Below are 20,047 nucleotides of genomic sequence, written 5' to 3' on the forward strand. Positions count from 1 at the left end.
ATAGCATCTAGCATACAGCGCCTAGCATATAGCACCTAGCATATAACGATTAGCATATAACCCCTAGCATATAACACCGAGCATATAGTGCCTAGCATATAGCATCTAGCATACAATGCCTAGCATACAGCGCCTAGCATACAGCGCCTAGCATACAGCGCCTAGCATATAACCACGAACATATAGCGCCTAGCGCTTGCGGGCCAGCTTGATGTCGCCGGGGTATTTCGGGATGGAGATGGGTGATGATTCCACTTGGAGTGATCCTTAAAAGGGGACGTCGCTGCCGTTTTTTTCTACCCTATTTCAGCTTCAGTGGACTAGTCCAATCACTTACCTGCGGTAGCGGGGGCGTGGCCTTGTCGCTAAGCACTTACCTCGACTGCATTGTGTCCGCCGATGTCCTCGCCTTCCTGGATTCCTGCTAGAAAAGACACAAAATAATAAATATTGGACATATTCATATCCCTAATATACTGAGTATGCGTCTACTTGACGTGCCGCCATGTTTGCCGCGTAGTTCCAGTTGTGTGCCGTTGTTTATCGAGTGCGCCTTGGACCCCTGCTGCTTCTCCAGCTCCCCTGCAGAGAGAGAGAGAGAGAGAGAGAGCGAGACACGCGCCGCCGCGCCCGCCGTCATCATCGTGATCACTTTCGACACGCAACCGCGCATGCCGTCGCCTCCGACGCCGGAATGCAAATCGCCGTGATCCTCTTAATTAACCCCCACACTCCATGGTAATTGCACGCCACCTCCAATCACCGCCACTGGGTAATGTTGGTTGGTCGATGCCGGGCTCGCCGCCCGGGTGTGGGGAAATGCATTTTACGCATTTTGTTGCATGGCGGCCTTATTCCAAAATGGAATAAATAACATTCTACACAGAACATCCCATAATGATAACATAAAGAGCATTTTCATTAATGTATTAAAAATTAAAAAATGTTTTTTAAAATCCCATTTGCATACATATTTTTTATTTTATTATTATTTTATTATTATTTTATTATTATTTTATTATTATTTTATTATTATTTTATTATTTTTTTTATTTTATTATGATTTTTTATTATTTTATTATTATTTTATTATTATTATTTTATTATTATTTATTATTATTTTTTTTATTATTTTATTATTTTTTTTTATTATTATTTTATTATTATTATTTTTATTATTTTATTATTATTTTATTATTTTAAAAAAATATATAAAAAAAGAATTTAAAAAATTGCATAATAAAAATTTGCAAAATAAAAAAAATATTTGCATAAATATTTTATAAATAAGTCATTGTTGACAAATCTTGGCAGCCTTAAGTCTTTCTGAATATGATGCCCCAAGATTGGCACACATGGAAAAAACCGCATCCCTATTCGTATTAATTTTTCCACATTTTCCTATGTGCCAGCCTTATTCCAAAATGGAATTAAGTCATTTTTTCCCCTCAAAATTCTACACAAAACATTCCATAATTACACAATGAAAATTAAAAAATAAATTAAAAAATCATATTTGCATAAGTACTCCGGTTTCCTCCCACATTCCAAAAACATGCTAATGCTAATAAACATGCTAATATTGTTTGGGGGCTGCACGGCGGGTCTAGTGGTTAGCGTGCTGACCTCACAGCTAGGAGACCCGAGTTCAATCCCACCCTCGGCCATCTCTGCCCAGAAAAAAAGGTGATATAGGGGTGTTATTTCATGTCTACAGGGCTCTAATAATCTTGAAAGTCATATTTAGACGTCTATGCCATAAGTATGAAAATATTTCATTTATTAGTATTGAATCTGGCTGCACGGCGAACAAGTGGTTAGCGCGTAGGCCACACAGCTAGGAGACCCGAGTTCGATTCCACAGTCGGCCATTTCTGTGTGGAGTTTGCATGTTCTCCCCGTGCATGCGTGGGTTTTCTCCGGGTACTCCGATTTCCTCCCACATTCCAAAAAAACATGCTAGGTTAATTAGCGACTCCAAATTGTCCATAGGTATGAATATGAGTGTGAATGGTTGTTTGTCTACATATATGTGCCCTGTGATTGGCTGGCCACCAGTCCAGGGTGGACCCCGCCTCTCGCCCGAAGACAGCTGGGATAGGCTCCAGCACCCCCCGCGAATGAATTAATTTGAATTATATCTGATGTAACATAACAAAAATGGGACTCACACTCAATGCGTATCTGCTCCATCTCCGACACCTCAGCGATGGACTCCTTGAGGTCTTCCACGAACTTGAGCAGCTCCTCTGCACTCTGGGCGCAGAAGTTGAGCACCTGCTTCTTGTCGGAGCCAAACGGCGAGAGGATGGTGATGCCGTGAGGGTAATCTGACGGGAGAAGAACAGAAGAAGCTATTTTCCTCTCCTCTTTTCATCGCACTCTCGAGCGGCGTCAAAGTTCCGACCCGGTGACTCACATTCGTTCTCAAACAGGTGGAACTGCATGCCAAGAAGTCCCAGGGCTTTGCAGAACGTGTAGGCTGCTGAACTCTTCTTCTTTGGACAAAGCTTCAGTATCTGCAGGACATTTAAACTTCATTTAGTGGGATGCAACTATTAGCTGCTTTTGGGGGGGAATACAAATGGTTCCTTTTGAACATGACAGCCACTTCCCTACGGGACAAAAACGGGCTCCAAACTGCTCGCATTGCTTTTTGTGGTAAAAAGACCGGAAGCTAATAGGTCTAGGCCAGGGGTCTCTAACTCAATTTACCTGGGGGCCACTGGAGCTAGGGCAGGGGTGGGCAAACTACGGCCCGGGGGCCACATCCGGCCCGCCAAGTGTTTGAATACGGCCCGCCCAATCTTTCAAAAGTATTTAATTTAAACTCAACATACAACCTGGCATCATGGCCTGAGCCAACCTTTTGATGGTTGTATCAATTTCGTTGTTTGACATGGTCTGTTGTTTACAAAGTGCTCCTGAAAAAAGAGACACAAGCACATAATAATAATAAAAATTAAAATAATAATTATTATATTATTATTATAACTATTATGATTATTATACTTATTATATTAATGCTAATTATTATATTAATTATATATAATAATATTGTTATATTTGCATATTTTACATAATAATAATATAATAATTATTATTTAAATTTTATTGTTATAATTATTATAATATTTTATTATTTTTAAAATATTTAAATATAAATATAAAATAATAAATAATAATAGCAGATTGCATGACAATTTTACAGATACAATAATACCAGGTGGACTGTTACGTGTAAAATATATAGTCTGCCCCCCCCCCCGGAAATTTTGTTATATCAATGCGGCCCGCGAGTCAAAAAGTTTGCCCACCCCTGAGCTAGGGTCTAGGCAAGGCTGGGCCGCATCAGGTTTTCCAAAAAAAAAAAAAAAAAAACGCATTTATTAAAAACAGAAAAATGAATAAACTTTGCTTTGGTTCCGATTTTCTACAATAAAAGCTCTGATAAAACATTCCACTGTTCTCAAATATCTTCAAATATATTATAATGAAAAATAAATAAACAAATCAAGAATAAAGAAAATCAATCAGTAATAAATAAATATAATAATAATAAAACGGCAAATAATAAAATATTAAGAAACCACATATAGTTGGTGGGTAGACAAATTATTTTTTTCAGATTAAAATTAAAGCATTATTAGAGCCCTGTAGACATGACAAAACATGACTATAGTCATATTTTTATTTACAACATGTTGCGCAACTGCAGGGTCTTGAGACACATGCTAACTCGCAAACTAGAGAGCTAGCAACCTAAACGGTAGCCTTCGAGTTATTTCCTTTCAACTTAAATAGCCAAAAACTTACCACTTCCACACGGATAGTGAGGATAACTATTAACAGTTATTTAACCTTTAACATGAACATCAATCAAACGTAATAATTTTTTCTGCGTACATGATACCATACAGCATCCATATCAAACTTTAAACATTAAACTTTCATATCAAGGCGGGGGCCTCAAACTAGTGTCCTGCGCGCCACATTTGGCCCGCGGGCCGCGTGTTTGAGACCACTGGTCTAGGCAGATAACGTTAGCTAGATAGCTCCAGTTTCTCGGGTTGATTCTGGCGGCAATACGGGACAAAGTTCCACCCTTGTCGTGTGCCCGCCGCGTGCCGATCGCCCATCGATCCCTGCTTCGTTTTCCCGTGAACGTGACTCCGTGTTGACATTCCCGGTACTTTTTTTTAAAGGCGTCAAATGATTTCTGCTCCCATTGTGCCTTTTTCACCTCTTTTCCCGCAGCCCCCAATTAAAGATGATAATGATGGCCGATGAAGCGCTACGGCGAAATAACCCGCCACGTGACTTCTAATGAGAATCCTAATCACGCCCGACATGACGCCTTTGATTCGTGGCGTACGCCCGAGTCAAACACCTTCCGGCTGCTCCTTCGGAATGGTGCAGGGATGTCGGAACTAAAAGCAGTTGCTGGAGACGCCACGAGCAAAATAAGCAGCTTTAACGCTCAACGCCCGCCCGCCCGCCGCACTTGACGCAAGGGGAGGTTCAAACTGTCATCTGTCGACGGAGAACGAGGAGTCGGAGCGTCTTAAAAAAAAGTTCCGTACCACAATGAGATCGTTGAAGAGGAAGACTTCTCGCTGGTGCGCCGCCTGCTTCTGGGCCTTGCTGACGTCCGTCACCTCAAAGAGACGACTGCAGCACACCAGTCTTCTGTGAGGCACCGAGAGAACCTGCAAGGGGGGGGGGGAGGGAGAGGAGGACACATTCAGGCCAAACTAATCAATCCCCGCGCACGTACCCAACACCGCTGAGGACTTGCTTGTGCAGCATCCCCGCAAGTTGAAGACGAGACTGCTGTGCTGACAGTTTTACTCCGCTCGTCTCGCCTTATTCCGACTTACTGCTTTCCTGTTTGGTGTCATTTTCCTTGGAGTTTTATCCCTGCTTTAGATCCTTGATTTTCCTTAACGCTGCGTAGGCTGGCTTCAAAATGCAACAAGAAGAAATGGGAGTGAGGAAGAGACTTATTGCAAACAAGCAGGAAACTGACATGGGCTGGTCATCACATGATCACAAGTTGAAGACCATCGCTAAAAAAACACTAAAACGTCCTAAGATACAAATGTTGAGTCGGAAAGGAGGATGTTTGATGCCAGTCTTTCCAGGAGGCCAGTGGAAACGTTCGTCCAGTGGGAATGTTGCTCCAGTGTTTCCAGGAGGCCAGTGGAAACGTTCGTCCAGTGGGAATGTTGCTCCAGTGTTTCCAGGAGACCAGTGGGAATGTTCTTCCAGTGGGAATGTTCCTCCAGTGGGAATGTTCCTCCAGTCTTTCCAGGAGGCCAGTGGAAATGTTCCTGCAGTGTTTCCAGGAGACCAGTAGGAATGTTCCTCCAGTGTTTTCAGGAGGCCAGTGGGAATGTTCCTCCAGTGGAAATGTTCTTCCAGTGTTTCCAGGAGACCAGTGGGAATGTTCCTCCAGTGGAAATGTTTCTCCAGTGTTTCCAGGAGGCCAGTGGGAATGTTCCTCCAGTGTTTCCAGGAGGCCAATGGGAATGTTCCTCCAATGGGAATGTTCCTCCAGTGTTTCCAGGAGGCCAGTGGAAACGTTCCTTCAGTGGGAATGTTCCTCCAGTGTTTCCAGGAGGCCAGTGGAAACGTTCCTCCAGTGGGAATGTTCCTTCAGTGGGAATGTTCCTCCAGTGTTTTCAGGAGGCCAGAGGGAATGTTCCAGCAGTGGGAAAGTTCCTCCAGTGTTTCCAGGAGACCAGTGGGAATGTTCCTCAAGTGGGAATGTTCCTCAAGTGGGAATGTTCCTCCAGTGTTTCCAGGAGGTCAGTGGGAATGTTCCTCCAGTGTTTCCAGGAGGCCAGTGAGAATGTTCCTCCAGTGGGAATGTTCCTCCAGTGTTTCCAGGAGACCAGTGGGAATGTTCCTCAAGTGGGAATGTTCCTCCAGTGTTTCCAGGAGGTCAGTGGGAATGTTCCTCCAGTGTTTTCAGGAGGCCAGTGGGAATGTTCCTCCAATGGCAGTGTTCCCACAGTGGGAATGTTCCTCCAGTGTTTCCAGGAGGTTAACATTTTGATCAGGAGTGGACTTACAGAAAAGCCGTAGCTTTAAATAAGCGCTGCTTCTTGCCGCTCCTGAATGGTGTTCAAATGGTGTTTGACGTAAACAAATGGACCATAGCGTACCGTACCAGAACAATCACAACAAAGCCAGATGAAGCTAGAGCAGGCAGCGTCCTCCGCCACTTCCTCTTCCTCTGTTTAATCCTATCACGTTGATTCCGGGCGGCCATCACGCTCCATTAAAGGGGTCGTGCTGAGGTTCATCCCAACAGACGCCTCGGACCACAGCGTTGCCTTTGGAGAGTGATGGGGTAATATTTTCTCTGCTGGCTTCCCCGCAGGAGCCCAAATGGGAAAAACCACCACATTAGCATAAAATGTTCATTGGCAAAAACACACGCTGACTATATTGACTTCAAATATTTGATAATCCGGTATTCAAATATTCCTAGCGACTATGACAGAGGAAGCCATTACGGGAGAGTAAAAATATTTGCTTTCAATAAATTCTTCATCTTTTGCGTTTTTGTAGCTCAGGACGCCTGACTTCCTGTCCCGGCGATCCATCATGTTTTGGCTCCTTCTGTCATCCTGTGACTGCCCATCCATCACTGACACACTCACGAGCGCAGGGCGAAGACACTGCAGGGCGGGGGCGGGGGGGTGGGGGTGGGGGGGGTGAGTAAGATGGCAGCAATCAAGAGTCTCAATGTCACTGAGTCATGACAAAGTCGCAGAGATGAACAGTTTTTTTCCACCGAGTCGGTTTGGGATCTTGGAATACACGACGCATAAAAAAGCGGATGGACGGAGAATCCTCAGGAAAGACGCTCTCCGTGCAGTCATGTGACCGAGCACATATTCCCGCCATCCTCACCGAGTCAACAAAAACAAAACACAGAAGCTTAAAGATTACGACTTTTTCACCTCAACCGAGCGAGAAACAGCCGCCGCTTGATGACTTGACGGCGCTGGCGTAACGAGCTGAGGCGCTCGTCGCCGTTTAATGGACAACAAATGTGCTCCACTCGCACCGCTTAGGCTAGGTGATCGTGATAAGGCCTTGAATGATGACTGACTTGGCACGGAGCGTGTGTACAGGCACTCGTAATAAATCCTCAACGGCGCAGCCCGATGGATCACGTAGAACGCGCTCTTATTTTGAAAGATTTCCACTTGTGTTACATTCTCTGTTTGTGCGTTGTTAGAATAAAATGTAATAGAATAAATATAATGTTAGTTATCACCCTTATATCCATTTGCTTAGACCAGGGGTGGGCAAACTACGGCCCGGGGGCCACATCCGGCCCGCCAAGTGTTTGAATACGGCCCGCCCAATCTTTCAAAAGTATTTCATTTAAACTCAACATACAACCTGGCATCATGGCCTGAGCCAACCTTTTGATGGTTGTATCAATTTCGTTGTTTGACATGGTGTGTTGTTTACAAAGTGCTCCTGAAAAAAGAGCACATAACAAGCACATAATAATAAAAATTAAAATAATAATTATTATATTATTATTATAACTATTATGATTATTATATTTATTATATTAATGCTAATTATTATATTAATTATATATAATAATATTGTTATATTTGCATATTTTACATAATAATAATATAATAATTATTATTTTAATTTTATTGTAATTATTATAATATTTTATGATTTTTAAAATATTTAAATATAAATATAAAATAATAAATAATAATAGCAGATTGCATGACAATTTTACAGATACAATAATACCAGGTGGACTGTTACGTGTAAAATATATAGTCTCCCCCCCCCCCCCGGAAATTTTGTTATATCAATGCGGCCCGCGAGTCAAAAAGTTTGCCCACCCCTGGCTTAGACAATAGAAAGTCTTGGAATGTTCCCGTGACCCTGATCAGAGACCCCCCCCACAGCGACCCCCCGGGTCCTGGAGGTGCCTGGATGCGCCGACAGCGACCCTGCAGATGTTCATGTTAATCCTACAAGAATGTACCAAGATAAGAACTATATATGTATAAAACAATAAAAGTAATTACTCTCACATATACACACACACATAGACAAACAAATACAGCTCGTGAAAATGCCCCCCCCCACACTTAGAGTTGCACGACCATGTAGTAGGGACCCCCGAAAAGAGACGTCACTCTCCTCGCTGCGAGTAACTTTGAATATTGTTGTCTGTCTCTTCTGTATTTAAGTGTTTTTAAAAGTGTCACAGGAGTTTGAACCTGACAGCATTCGCTAATTTTTGTTGCGATTTAGTTCCTTTCTTTGTTGTATTGTATGTTCTACCTCTGGATTGGTTCATTTTGCTGCTTATTAAGTACTTTTACCCGCATCTACAAGTACTACTGCAATAGTTCGGTGAACCTTCACACAGGAGCTGCTGTCGGCCACAACTTCTCCGCCGATGCCAAGCATTCTTAATTTGGGCCAAGAATGAACGCAATTGGGCACGGTGGTCTAGGGGTTAGCGCGCATACCTCACAGCTAGGAGACCAGGGTTCAATCCCACCCTCGGGCATCTCTGTGTGGAGTTTGCATGTTCTCCCCGTGCATGCGTGGGTTTTCTCCGGGTACTCCGGTTTCCTCCCACATTCCAAAAACATGCTAGGTTAATTGGCGACTCCAAATTGTCCATAGGTATGAATGTGAGTGTGAATGGTTGTTTGTCTATATGTGCCCTGTGATTGGCTGGCTGGCCACCAGTCCAGGGTGTACCCCGCCTCTCGCCCTATGACACCTGGGATAGGCTCCAGCACTCCCGCGATCCTTATGAGGATAAGCGGTAGAAAATGGATTGATGGATGTTCATACTTGGCTGCACGGTGGTCAAGTGGTTAGCGTACAGACCTCAGAGCGAGGAGACCCGAGTTCAATCCCATACTCGGCCATCTCTGTGTGGAGTTTGCATGTTCCCCCGGTGCATGCGTGGGTTTTCTCCGGGTACTCCGGTTTCCTCCCACATTCCAAAAACATGCTAGGTTAATTAGCCACTCCAAATTGTCCATAGGTATGAATGTGAGTGTGAATGGTTGTTTGTCTATATGTGCCCTGTGATTGGCTGGCGACCAGTCCAGGGTGTACCCCGCCTTACGCCCAAAGACAGCTGGGATAGGCTCCAGCACCCCCCGCGACCCTCGTGAGGAAAAGCGGTAGAAAATGAATGAATGAATGAATGAACGCAATTGGAGTAGAAACAACAAATTCTCACCGTTTTCATGCCGACAATGGACTGTTCCACCTTGGAGACGTAGGTGACGTGGTCCTCGTTGGAGCGCAGCTCTCTCATCTGTATCCTCTCGTAGATGCCCACCACCATGTCGCGAGGGATGTCCGCTCCGTCGTCAACGCCTTGGAGGGAAGAGAAGACCAAACATCCGTGTCACGGCGATGGATTGTACCATATTGGTACCAACGCAATGAGAGATTTCCTTCAGCAGAGAGCATCCTGGAGGACCAAACCAAGATGTTAAACCGCCTCAGCGTCACCTGTTTTTCCCGTGTACCTCGAAGGTTGCGTATGAAGTCCTCCAGCAGCATCTTGCGGTCGGGCTTGATGTTGGGGCTGTACATGTCCGTGTTGAGGAGGATGATGGCGAAAGCCAGGATGAAGATGGTGTCCGGGTTGTGGAACTGCTGCACCACGTCGGGGTTGCACATGCAGTAGCGCTGGCTGTCGGGGAGCATGGAGACACAGAAGAAGACGGGTCCATTTACCTTGGTGCGTTGGTTCCAAAGAATGGAGTAAGCCATTTGTCTGGGTGGGTGGAGGCGGGGCCGCTAGCATACACACAGAGTGTAGATAGAGTGTATCGTCGTAGAAATAAAAGGCGCATAGTGCATGATACTATATGTTAATTAATATAATAATATTATTATGTAATATTAGGGCTGCATGGCGGTCGAGTGGTTTGCGCGCAGACCTCACAGCTAGGAGACCCGAGTTCAATTCCACCCTCCTACATAATATAATAATATAACAATAGCAGTAATAACAATAAAAACAATAACAACAACAACAATAATAATAATAATAACAATAATAATACTAACAATAACAACAACAACGATAATAATAATAATGGGCTGCATGGCGGTCATGTGGTTAGCGCGCAGACCTCACAGCTAGGAGACCCGGGTTCAATTCCACGCTCATCTCTGTGTGGAGTTTGCATGTTCTCCCCGTGCATGCGTGGGTTTTTTCCGGGTACTCCGGTTTCCTCCCACATTCCGAAAACATGCTAGGCTAATTGGCAATACCAAATTGTCCATAGGTATGAATGTGAGTGTGAATGGTTGTTTGACTTTAAGTGCCCTGTGATTGGCTGGCCACCAGTCCAGGGTGTACCCCGCCTCTTGCCCGAAGACTGCTGGGATAGACTCCAGCACCCCCCGCGACCCTCGTGAGGAAAAGCGGTAGAAAATGAATATATGAATGTATTATTATTATATATTATATGATATAATAAAGGGCTGCACGGTGGTCGAGTGGTTAGCGCACAGACTCCAAATTGTCCATATGTATGAATGTGAGTGTGAATGGTTGTTTGACTTTATGTGCCTTGTGATTGGCTGGCCACCGGTCCAGGGTGGACCCCGCCTCTCTCTTGAAGACTGCTGGGATAGGCTCCAGCACCCCCACGACCCTCATTAGGATAAGTGTTAGAATGAATATAATAATAATATATAATGTATAATAATATATATATATTAATATATATTATATGTAATATATAATTCATTATATAATTCATATATAATTCATTATAATAATATAATAATGAATATAATAATATTCATTCTTTAACGTCGTTCTCATAGATCCAGTCTTGTGCATTGTCTCGTCTCATGAACCGAGTGTCTCGGGACCGGCGTACAACCTTCGATTTATGGCTTTAATTTAACTTCATGTGAATGTGTTGGACATGATACGTCTCCTTTATGTCCCACGGGAATTGAACGCACCGTGAATCCCAAATTGGTGCAATAAAGAAGAAGTTTATTTTCTACACGGCTCCTTTCACCTCATTCGCAATTTGTTGTTTTTTTTTGGGGCGACTCCCCATGCGGCGATGAAGTCTGCAGCGTCCTCGGCTGCAGTTAAACTGCCAAACCTTTTATGTAAGCGCCCGGACAGAATAAATAAAAAATAAGCAACGTGAAACTGAAATAAGCACGACCGACATCTGAAGCGAAGAGTTAGTGTGCACATTTGTGGAGCCGCGGCGTGCTTCCGTCGGAGAGGGATTATTGCAAGTCGGATGCATAAAGTATGACCAGGGCCTGTGCGGAGCATCAATAAAACAACACTACAATGTGTGTGTGTGTGTGTGTGTGTGTGTAATAGTTAATTCCAGCAGTAATCATTTTCACACAGGAGGTTGCGGCACCGTTTTACAGGCCCACTGAGCTGCATGATTGGGGTCCGACGTCTCCGTGGGACTTCAGGCTCATATTACAGCAAATACACGCATTAATGACTTTGTACTACACGCCGCACCTTGATTACTACACAGCCGGGTTTTTTTTTCATTCATTCATTCATTCATTTTCTACCGCTTTTCCTCACGAGGGTCGCGGGGGGTGCTGGAGCCTATCCCAGCTGTCTTCGGGCGAGAGGCGGGGTACACCCTGGACTGGTCGCCAGCCAATCACAGGGCACATGTAGACAAACAACCATTCACACTCACATTCATACCTATGGACAATTTGGAGTGGCTAATTAACCTAGCATGTTTTTGGAATGTGGGAGGAAACCGGAGAAAACCCACGCATGCACGGGGAGAACATGCAAACTCCACACAGAGATGGCCGAGTATGGGATTGAACTCGGGTCTCCTCGCTCTGAGGTCTGTACGCTAACCACTTGTCCACCGTGCAGCCAAGTATGAACATCCATCAATCCATTTTCTACCGCTTATCCTCATAAGGATCGCGGGGGTGCTGGAGCCTATCCCAGGTGTCATAGGGCGAGAGGCGGGGTACACCCTGGACTGGTGGCCAGCCAGCCAATCACAGGGCACATATAGACAAACAACCATTCACACTCACATTCATACCTATGGACAATTTGGAGTGGCTAATTAACCTAGCATGTTTTTGGAATGTGGGAGGAAACCGGAGTACCCGGAGAAAACCCACGCATGCACGGGGAGAACATGCAAACTCCACACAGAGATGCCCGAGGGTGGGATTGAACCCTGGTCTCCTAGCTGTGAGGTCTGCGCGATATAATAATGGGCTGCACGGTGGATGAGCGGTTAGCGCGCAGACTCCCAATTGTCCATAGGTATGAATGTGAGTGTGAATGGTTGTTTGACTTTATGTGCCTTGTGATTGGCTGGCCACCAGTCCAGGGTGGACCCCGCCTCGCTAACCCCTAGACCACCGTGCCGCCCGTGTGCGTTTCAACATTTCAATATTTGGATGTTAGCTAAAAAAAAAAAAAAAATGCAAATGTCCAGTGAATATGCAGACTCAGGCCCCCCCCCCCACTTCCCTTCCTGCCCCAGTGTGTTTTAGGAGACGCATCCGAGCCCGGCAGGGGGGCTGTGAGGGAACGAGGGTGCGACACGGAGCGTGAGTGGACGTTGTTACGCAACGCCGGTTATTTATAAACCTCTCCGCCCCCCCCCCCTCCCCTTTTGTTTTTCTGCCCTTTTCATTTCCCCGTCGGTTTGTGTCCTATCTCACGCCTCCTCACACGCGGATGCCCGGGCATTTGCCGCTCTGCCAAGGTCTCTCTCTCTCTCTCTCTCTCTCTCTCTCTCTCTCTCTCTCTCTCTCTCTCTCTCTCTGCCCGTTGTGTTTACCTCCTCGTCGTGCGCCTCGGGCGACACTGACAGGTGGTCGTTCATCCACGATGCCAGACAGTTTCAACTCATGTTTATTTTGGCAAGTGGAAGATTTGCGAGTGTAGAGAAAGAAGACATTTGGGATGCCGATATCCTGTCTTGGCTTACGTTTTAGATACACAAGTCGTCACACGCAACGTCGGCGTTCGATTACGGTTCATTCGCTATGAAATCATAAATTATACTACAGTAAACCTCGGATATATCGGACTCGGATATATCGGAAATTTGCTCACAACGGACAGATAAAAAAGAACAAATTTTTCTGTAATGCATTTCCAATAAAAATTCATTGCATATATCCGATTTTTTATAACGGATTTCGCCTATTTCGGACAAAATCTCCAGTCCCGTTCCAATGCATTTCCATTAAATTTCCCTCGCATATCGGATGGCCGCATCGTGGCGCTCCGATTCGCCGAATCGTGACAGGCCGCTATACGACGTCATTTGCAGCGTTGCCTGCGCGTCCAGGTACATTGGAAACATAGTCAAGGATAAACCCAACGGATAAAATCCGATTTACGCATATACCGGATATAAATCCGATATATGCGTAAAATGGACATTTTCCGGTATACGCATATAACGGATTTCGCTTATATCGGACAAAACCAGTGGGAACAATTGAATCCGATATATCCGAGGTTTACTGTATATGTATTATTGGTCAAACGATATTTAAAGACAGGTTACATGCAGTATTCTGGCCACTAGGCGTCAGTAATGTAAAGTTGTCCTCACAATCAATGTGGAAGTGGTACGTTGTTGGCTTCTTTGTCCTTCCTCACGTTTTGTTTTAAAGCCTTTCTTGAGTTCAGAATAAGTCAGAGGCTAACTGGTTTGCTCGCTAGCAGGCTAATGTTTGAAAACATGGCCGTCAGTGTACGCTGACACTGTTGGATATTGGGTATTGTCTGAATTTGATCTGTTCCGGTTCCTCGCTGTTGTCGATTTCAATGCTTTTGAAAGGTTTTAATCTTGCAAGGTCATGTGACACAAAATCATGTACGAGGACTCAGCACTGTGGTATATAGTATGTACTATATATACTTGTAGTATGTATGTATACTTATATATATAGTGCAGGTATAAGCTGTCATTTATAAGGAAACCTGACTTACATCTCCGAAGTCGGAACGACTTAATTACCTGAAGGCCTCAATGAGACGCTCCACTTTCTGCGCCTCCCCCTGGACTCGAATGTGGGCCTGGAACTTCCTCAGCGCGTCGTCCAGCTCCATGCCGGAAAAATCCATCTCGTCCACCACGCAGCTGTTGAACACAGGGAAGGGGGGGCGGGCGGGGGTGGGGGGGGGGGGGGTGATCCAAATTGTAATAAGTGTGCTGGGAATCTATGTGGCTACGGCGAGATAAGAGCGGCCCTTTAATTCAACACACATGGACGCAGGAGGATGGAGGAGGACGGAAGAGGATGCAGGAGCACGGAGGAGGTCAGAGGAGGACAAAGGACGATGGAGAAGGACGGAGAAGGACGGAGGAGGACTAAGGACGATGGAGAAGGACGGAGGAGGACAGAGGAGGAAGGAGGAGGATGCAGGAGGACGAAGAAGAACAGAGGAGGACGGAGGAGGAGGAGGAGGATGGAGGAATATGCAGGAGGACGAGGGAGGATGGAGGAGCATTGAGGAGGATGGAGGAGAATGGAGGAGGACGAAGGAGGATGGAGGAGCATTGATGAGGATGGAGGAGGATAGACGATGGAGGAGGACGGAGGAGAACGGAAGAGGATGGATGAGGATGGATGAGGACGAAGGAGAACGGAGGACGACAGAGGAGGACGGAGGAGGAGGACGCAGGAAGATAGAGGAGGACGGAGGATGCAGGAGGACGGAGAAGGATTCAGGAGGATGGAGGAGGACGGAGGAGGACAGAGGAGGAGGACGGAGGAGGACGGAGGAGGACGCAGGAGGATGGAGGAGCATTGAGGAGGATGGAGGAGGATGGAGGAGGATGGAAAAGGACGCAGGAGGACGGAGGAGAACGGAGGAGGACGGAGGAGGACGGAGGAGGACGGAGGAGAACGGAGGAGAACGGAGGAGAACAGAGGAGGACAGAGGAGGACAGAGGAGGACAGAGGAGGAGGACGCAGGAGGATGGAGGAGGACAGAGGAGGATGGAGGACAACGGAGAAGGATGCAGGAGGACGAACGAGAATGGAGGAGAATGGAGGAGGACGGAGGAGGATGCAGGAAGACGGAGGAGGACGCAGGAAGACGGAGAAGAAGGGAGGAGAACGGAGGAGGGGGATGGAAGAGGAGGATGGAAGAGGAGGACGGAGGAGGACGCAGGAGGACAGAGGAGGGCAGAGGAGGATGGAGGAGGACGGAGGAGCATTGAGGAGGATGGAGGAGCATTGAGGAGGATGGAGAAGGATGGAGGAGAACGGAGGAGCATTGAGGAGGATGGAGGAGGATGGAGAAGCATTGAGGAGGATGAAGAAGGATGGAGGAGAACGGAGGAGCATTGAGGAGGATGGAGGAGGATGGAGGAGCATTGAGGAGGATGGAAAAGGATGGAGGAGAACGGAGGAGCATTGAGGAGGATAAAGATGCAGATGGCAAGAAAGCTGCCAATCCCTGCGAGCGTAAAATCCTCCCCACAGCTGACAAGTCAATCTTAATGACCTTAATTCAACCCAAGCTGATGAGTTGATAGTGAGGTGAAACCAGAGGAGGTGAAAGGAGGTCTGAAAGCCTATTGGACATCCATCCTCCATGCAACACGCTCGCTATGAACCACAGCGTTCTGACACAATGGCGGCCATGCAGTGAGCGCCGCTTGATGGACCCTCTCCTCCTCTGTCACTCCTTGTTTACATGACATCAGACAAGATGCTGTGCCGCTAACCCCCCCCCCCCCCCCACTCCACTCCGCTGTGCTGCTAGCATGGCAGTATACACAACCTGGCAGGGCGGCACGCAGCTGCCGGGCTTTAAAACGTACGTTTTCACCAAGCGGCCTTGGCAGGCGCCACACGAGGTCGTTAAGCAACATGGAGGAAGACGCCGGCACGTTTCGTGTTTATGCGGAAGGAAATGTGGGGAGACGCACAGCTAGGGGACACATCAGAGCAGGGGCCCCTCATGCCTCCCCCCCAAAAGACACTCAGACACAATAGCATGCAGGGAGAAGTTCAATGTTCTGTCAATGTGGAGTAAAGTCGAGGCCCAATTTGTGGTGTGGTCGTTGATGGCTTCCAGGAAGTGACGTGCACGCGCAAAAGCACGATGTCTCAAGCAATTGGTGTGTTTACACGTGTAAAGATTGCTGCGGTGCTGGTCGATATAAAAATAAAAATAAAAATAACTTTATAATAATAATAACTTTATATTAAATTATTAATTATTTATATTAATTATGTATATTAAAACTTATACCACTATATTACTACTAAACTATATTAGGAAAGCAGGAAGTGAACAAATGTAACAGTAAAAATATGTAAAAAACTTATATTACTACTTATATTACTTAAAAAAATTTAAAAACTTAAACTATATTAGGAAAGCAGGAAGTGAACAAATGTAACAGTAAAAATATGTAAAAAACTTATATTACTACTTATATTACTTAAAAAAATTTAAAAACTTAAACTATATTAGGAAAGCAGGAAGTGAACAAATGTAACAGTTACTGTAAAAGTTATTGTAAAAGTACCAGATGGAGGGGTAGGATTTAATAAGCTTTGCTTCTTCCTACTCCTTTTGGACATGTGGAACTGTGAACTGATTATGGGATGCATTCAATTGTAATCTGATGCATGTTCAAATGAAATTAAACCATTAGCATTACTTCGATCGTGACAAAAAATAAAAATAAAAATAAAAATAAAAATAAAAATAAAAATAAAAATAAAAATAAAAATAAAAATAAAAATAAAAATAAAAATAAAAATAAAAATAAAAATAAAAATAAAAAAACTTAAACTATATTAGGAAAGCAGGAAGTGAACAAATGTAACTTTGGGCTTGGTTGGCCTTCCCATGGAATTATTTGCATCCAAGTCTCTCACACACACATCCAAGCATGCGATAATGATCTTCTCTGTGGCCACATGGAAGCATCAAGTCAATCCCTGAACTTACTCGAGAACATCCCTGTTGAAGGGCTTCTTGCTGTTGCCCAGGAACTCCCCGATCATCTGCCGACTCAGACCTTTCCTCTGCAGCAGGAAGTGGGCCACACCAATGGGGGTGTCAGGGATGAAGCCTCGCGAGATCAGGAACTGGAGTCCCTTGTCGGGATTCCTGAGGTGGCAACGAGAGAAGAAGAAATGGTGGGTGAAATAGTCCAGATGCTCCAGGGACCGTCCCACTGTGTTCTTTTACATAACGGAGCGCCTGGCCTGTCGCGGCTAATGGCCCCTAGCTAGGTGAGGATGGATGGCGGGTGATAAAGGGCGATGGGAGGGGGGGGGCTGGGGGAGGACCAGACAGAGCAGATGTGAGCAAAATGTCAGCGCGACCGCATCGTGCGAGACAACAAGGCGGGCATCTGCTGCGACGCGCTCGGTTTCCAAAGCTCGCCCACTCTCCTGACTCTCTCTCTCTCACTCTCCGAGCGAACTTGGCAGATGACTCCATGTTTTCCCAGCAACACATGGATGATCCCACACGGTGATTAGCGTTTGTGATGACGCCACGAGGAGAGGTAATACAAGACGAGCGCCACCATTTTTCTGTTTTTTTTTTTTTTTTTTTAACTCGGGCCGTAAATGCTCCTGACTCGATTCTACTAAACCCCCCCAAGAGCCTCCATGGTTGCTGTGTCGGGTTTCGTGAGAAAATGTGCTCCCTCCGTTCACCATCTGGATGCCGGCGCTCGCAAATTACTCGCCGGGTCATTTAGCACCGCGGGCGGCATGATGCAGGCAAGGTTTGTGTGAGTGCATAAAACATAGCTTTGCTGTGCTACCAATGTTCTACCAGAGGTCCAGACTTACTTTTACGAGGAGCACATTGGCCCCTGGCTTCACATTTTAGGAGCACACGCAAAAAAAAAAAAAAAGGAGGCGCATGCACTGCAAAGTAAATATTGGCACTTCCTGCTCAATTACTGCTAAATACTATGAAGTCCAAACCTTCTTGGTCTCCTCAGGAGGAGTTCATGAGGGTTGGCAAACTCAACTACTCGGCACTAGCTTGTCGTAATGGTAACAAATAAAAATGTAGGGTTGCTAACCTCTGCAAAAATAAAAAATGGACACCCAGAGTTTTTGCCTATAAATGTGGGAAACCAATTCTGTACAACTCGACACAAATGTATTTTAATGAGTATTTTGTAGTAATACCATCAATACAATCTGTCCTGTCCATGTGTATCCAACCTGAAGTACATCCCAGGCCTGGTGTAAAATAAAAATAATAAATATTTTTTTAATCTTGCGCCATCTTGAGACACCCCAACTAAATTATCATTGGTTCCCTATGTAGTAGAATAAATAGTCTAGGCCACTTTCATAGCAAAGAATAGTAATAAATATAAAAATGCTAATGGTTTAATTTCATTTGAACATGCATCAGATTACAATTGAATGCATCCCATAATCAGTTCCCAGTTCCACATGTCCAAAAAGGAGTAGGAAGAAGCAAAGCTTATTAAATCCTACCCCTCCATCTGGTACTTTTACAATCAGTAACTGTTACATTTGTTCACTTCCTGCTTTCCTAATATAGTTTAATTAATTTATTTATTTATTTTAATTATTTTTTGTTCACTTTCTGCTTTCCAAATATAGTTTAATTTATTTATTTTTATTTTTTACTTAAAAAAAATTTGTTCACTTCCTGCTTTCCAAATATAGTTACATTTTTTTAAAACTTTTTTAAAAATATATATTTTTCATTCACTTCCTGCTTTCCTAATATAGTTTAAAAAAAATTTATTAAAAAAAAATTTGTTCACTTCCTGCTTTCCTAATATAGTTTAATTTTTTTTGGTCACATACCAAAGTACGATGTGATATGACCATACAATGACATAATGGGTACCATAGTAACCGTCAATATAGTGATATATATATATATATATATATATATATATATATATATATATAGCACATCATGACTGATTTTTAGCCTTATGCATTATTTTAGCTGTTTGAAGATGAACTATATCAGCAAGTTGAAGTATTTGTCATTTTAGAAATAAGGAGTTAGTATGTTCTCTGTAGGCGGCATTATGAATTATCCTTACTGACCTTTTTTTGCAGTACATTTAGCCAGTGAAGATTGCTTTTATAGTTATTAGCCCATATTTCCACACAATAAATAAGATATGGTAGAACATTAAGAATTATCCTTACTACTCTATATAAAAAGGTTTTATATTCAACTATAGCCAAAAACCATGCCAAAAATGAAGCTGAATAAAGTAAATAATACAAAAATAGTCAAATATATGTATGCTAACACTGCATTTTTTTTATCAACAAAATAATTTAGCATTGAAAACAATGCTAGAAATATATCCAAAAGTACTAAAAAAAATGTATTGGTACAAATAAAGGCGTATTCTGCCCCCCCCCCCCCCCCCGCTACAGCTGAGTCAATATGTAATCTGGGCCACTATTTGAGAGAAAAAGAGGGTATTTACTGTGCTACAATGTCAAAAGCCGCACTGCGAACACCCGCAAAGCTTTGTACGTGTGCGTCATCTTTTATTTAACGCTGACTCATCCTTAGAACTTCATCACAGCCCACTCAGATGTTGATTGAACTCCACGCCAATGAAAAACACTGCAACGTGTCGCCTTGACATAAACCCACATACTACCTGCCTCCTCTCATCGGCCGCTACATCTCCCCCTCGCCTGTCCTTGACGCCCCCCCCCCCCCCCCCCCGCCTTCCCCCGCCGTGCCGTCATTGTCATGCCGTCCACGCTCAAGGTGCAAACTTGATCTTGCGTCGCTACCCTTTGTCCGCCTCGACCCCGCGCTTTACCTCGCATGGCTTTCCCACATGCACGCAACCTTTTCTTTAATTCCACTCTTACATCACCTGATAAAAGGTCACAACCTGCGGCGAGCGGGCCTGTTTGAGATGCAGCGCGTACATTGTTGCGGTTATTAGAGGCTCTCATCAGCCTGGAGCTTGGTTTGTCTGTTTTCACCGAG

At 44.7% G+C, this 20,047-nt stretch overlaps 1 protein-coding gene across 5 annotated transcripts in view; it reads right to left on the minus strand.

Annotated features, from left to right (window-relative positions):
• Positions 1-20,047, minus strand: part of iqsec3a (IQ motif and Sec7 domain ArfGEF 3a) — a 65,277-nt gene that overhangs the window by 9,623 nt on the left and 35,607 nt on the right. For 3 of the 5 annotated variants that reach the window (XR_009130345.1, XM_058077793.1, XM_058077794.1), the window contains exons 5-13: positions 17,018-17,179; positions 14,061-14,183; positions 9,561-9,727; positions 9,266-9,405; positions 4,584-4,709; positions 2,420-2,519; positions 2,172-2,330; positions 493-582; positions 378-424 (exon numbers count right to left, since the gene is read on the minus strand). Coding sequence is in view for 4 of the 5 variants with exons in the window: in XM_058077793.1 (XP_057933776.1) it covers positions 378-424; positions 493-582; positions 2,172-2,330; positions 2,420-2,519; positions 4,584-4,709; positions 9,266-9,405; positions 9,561-9,727; positions 14,061-14,183; positions 17,018-17,179 (1,114 nt within the window). In the remaining variant the exon portion in view is untranslated. The remainder of the gene's footprint in view (positions 1-377; positions 425-492; positions 583-2,171; positions 2,331-2,419; positions 2,520-4,583; positions 4,710-9,265; positions 9,406-9,560; positions 9,728-14,060; positions 14,184-17,017; positions 17,180-20,047) is intronic. The other 2 variants (XM_058077797.1, XM_058077796.1) reach the window with 2 other exon arrangements.

This window comes from Doryrhamphus excisus, chromosome 7, assembly GCF_030265055.1.
Source record: "Doryrhamphus excisus isolate RoL2022-K1 chromosome 7, RoL_Dexc_1.0, whole genome shotgun sequence".
Taxonomy (NCBI): domain Eukaryota; kingdom Metazoa; phylum Chordata; class Actinopteri; order Syngnathiformes; family Syngnathidae; genus Doryrhamphus; species Doryrhamphus excisus.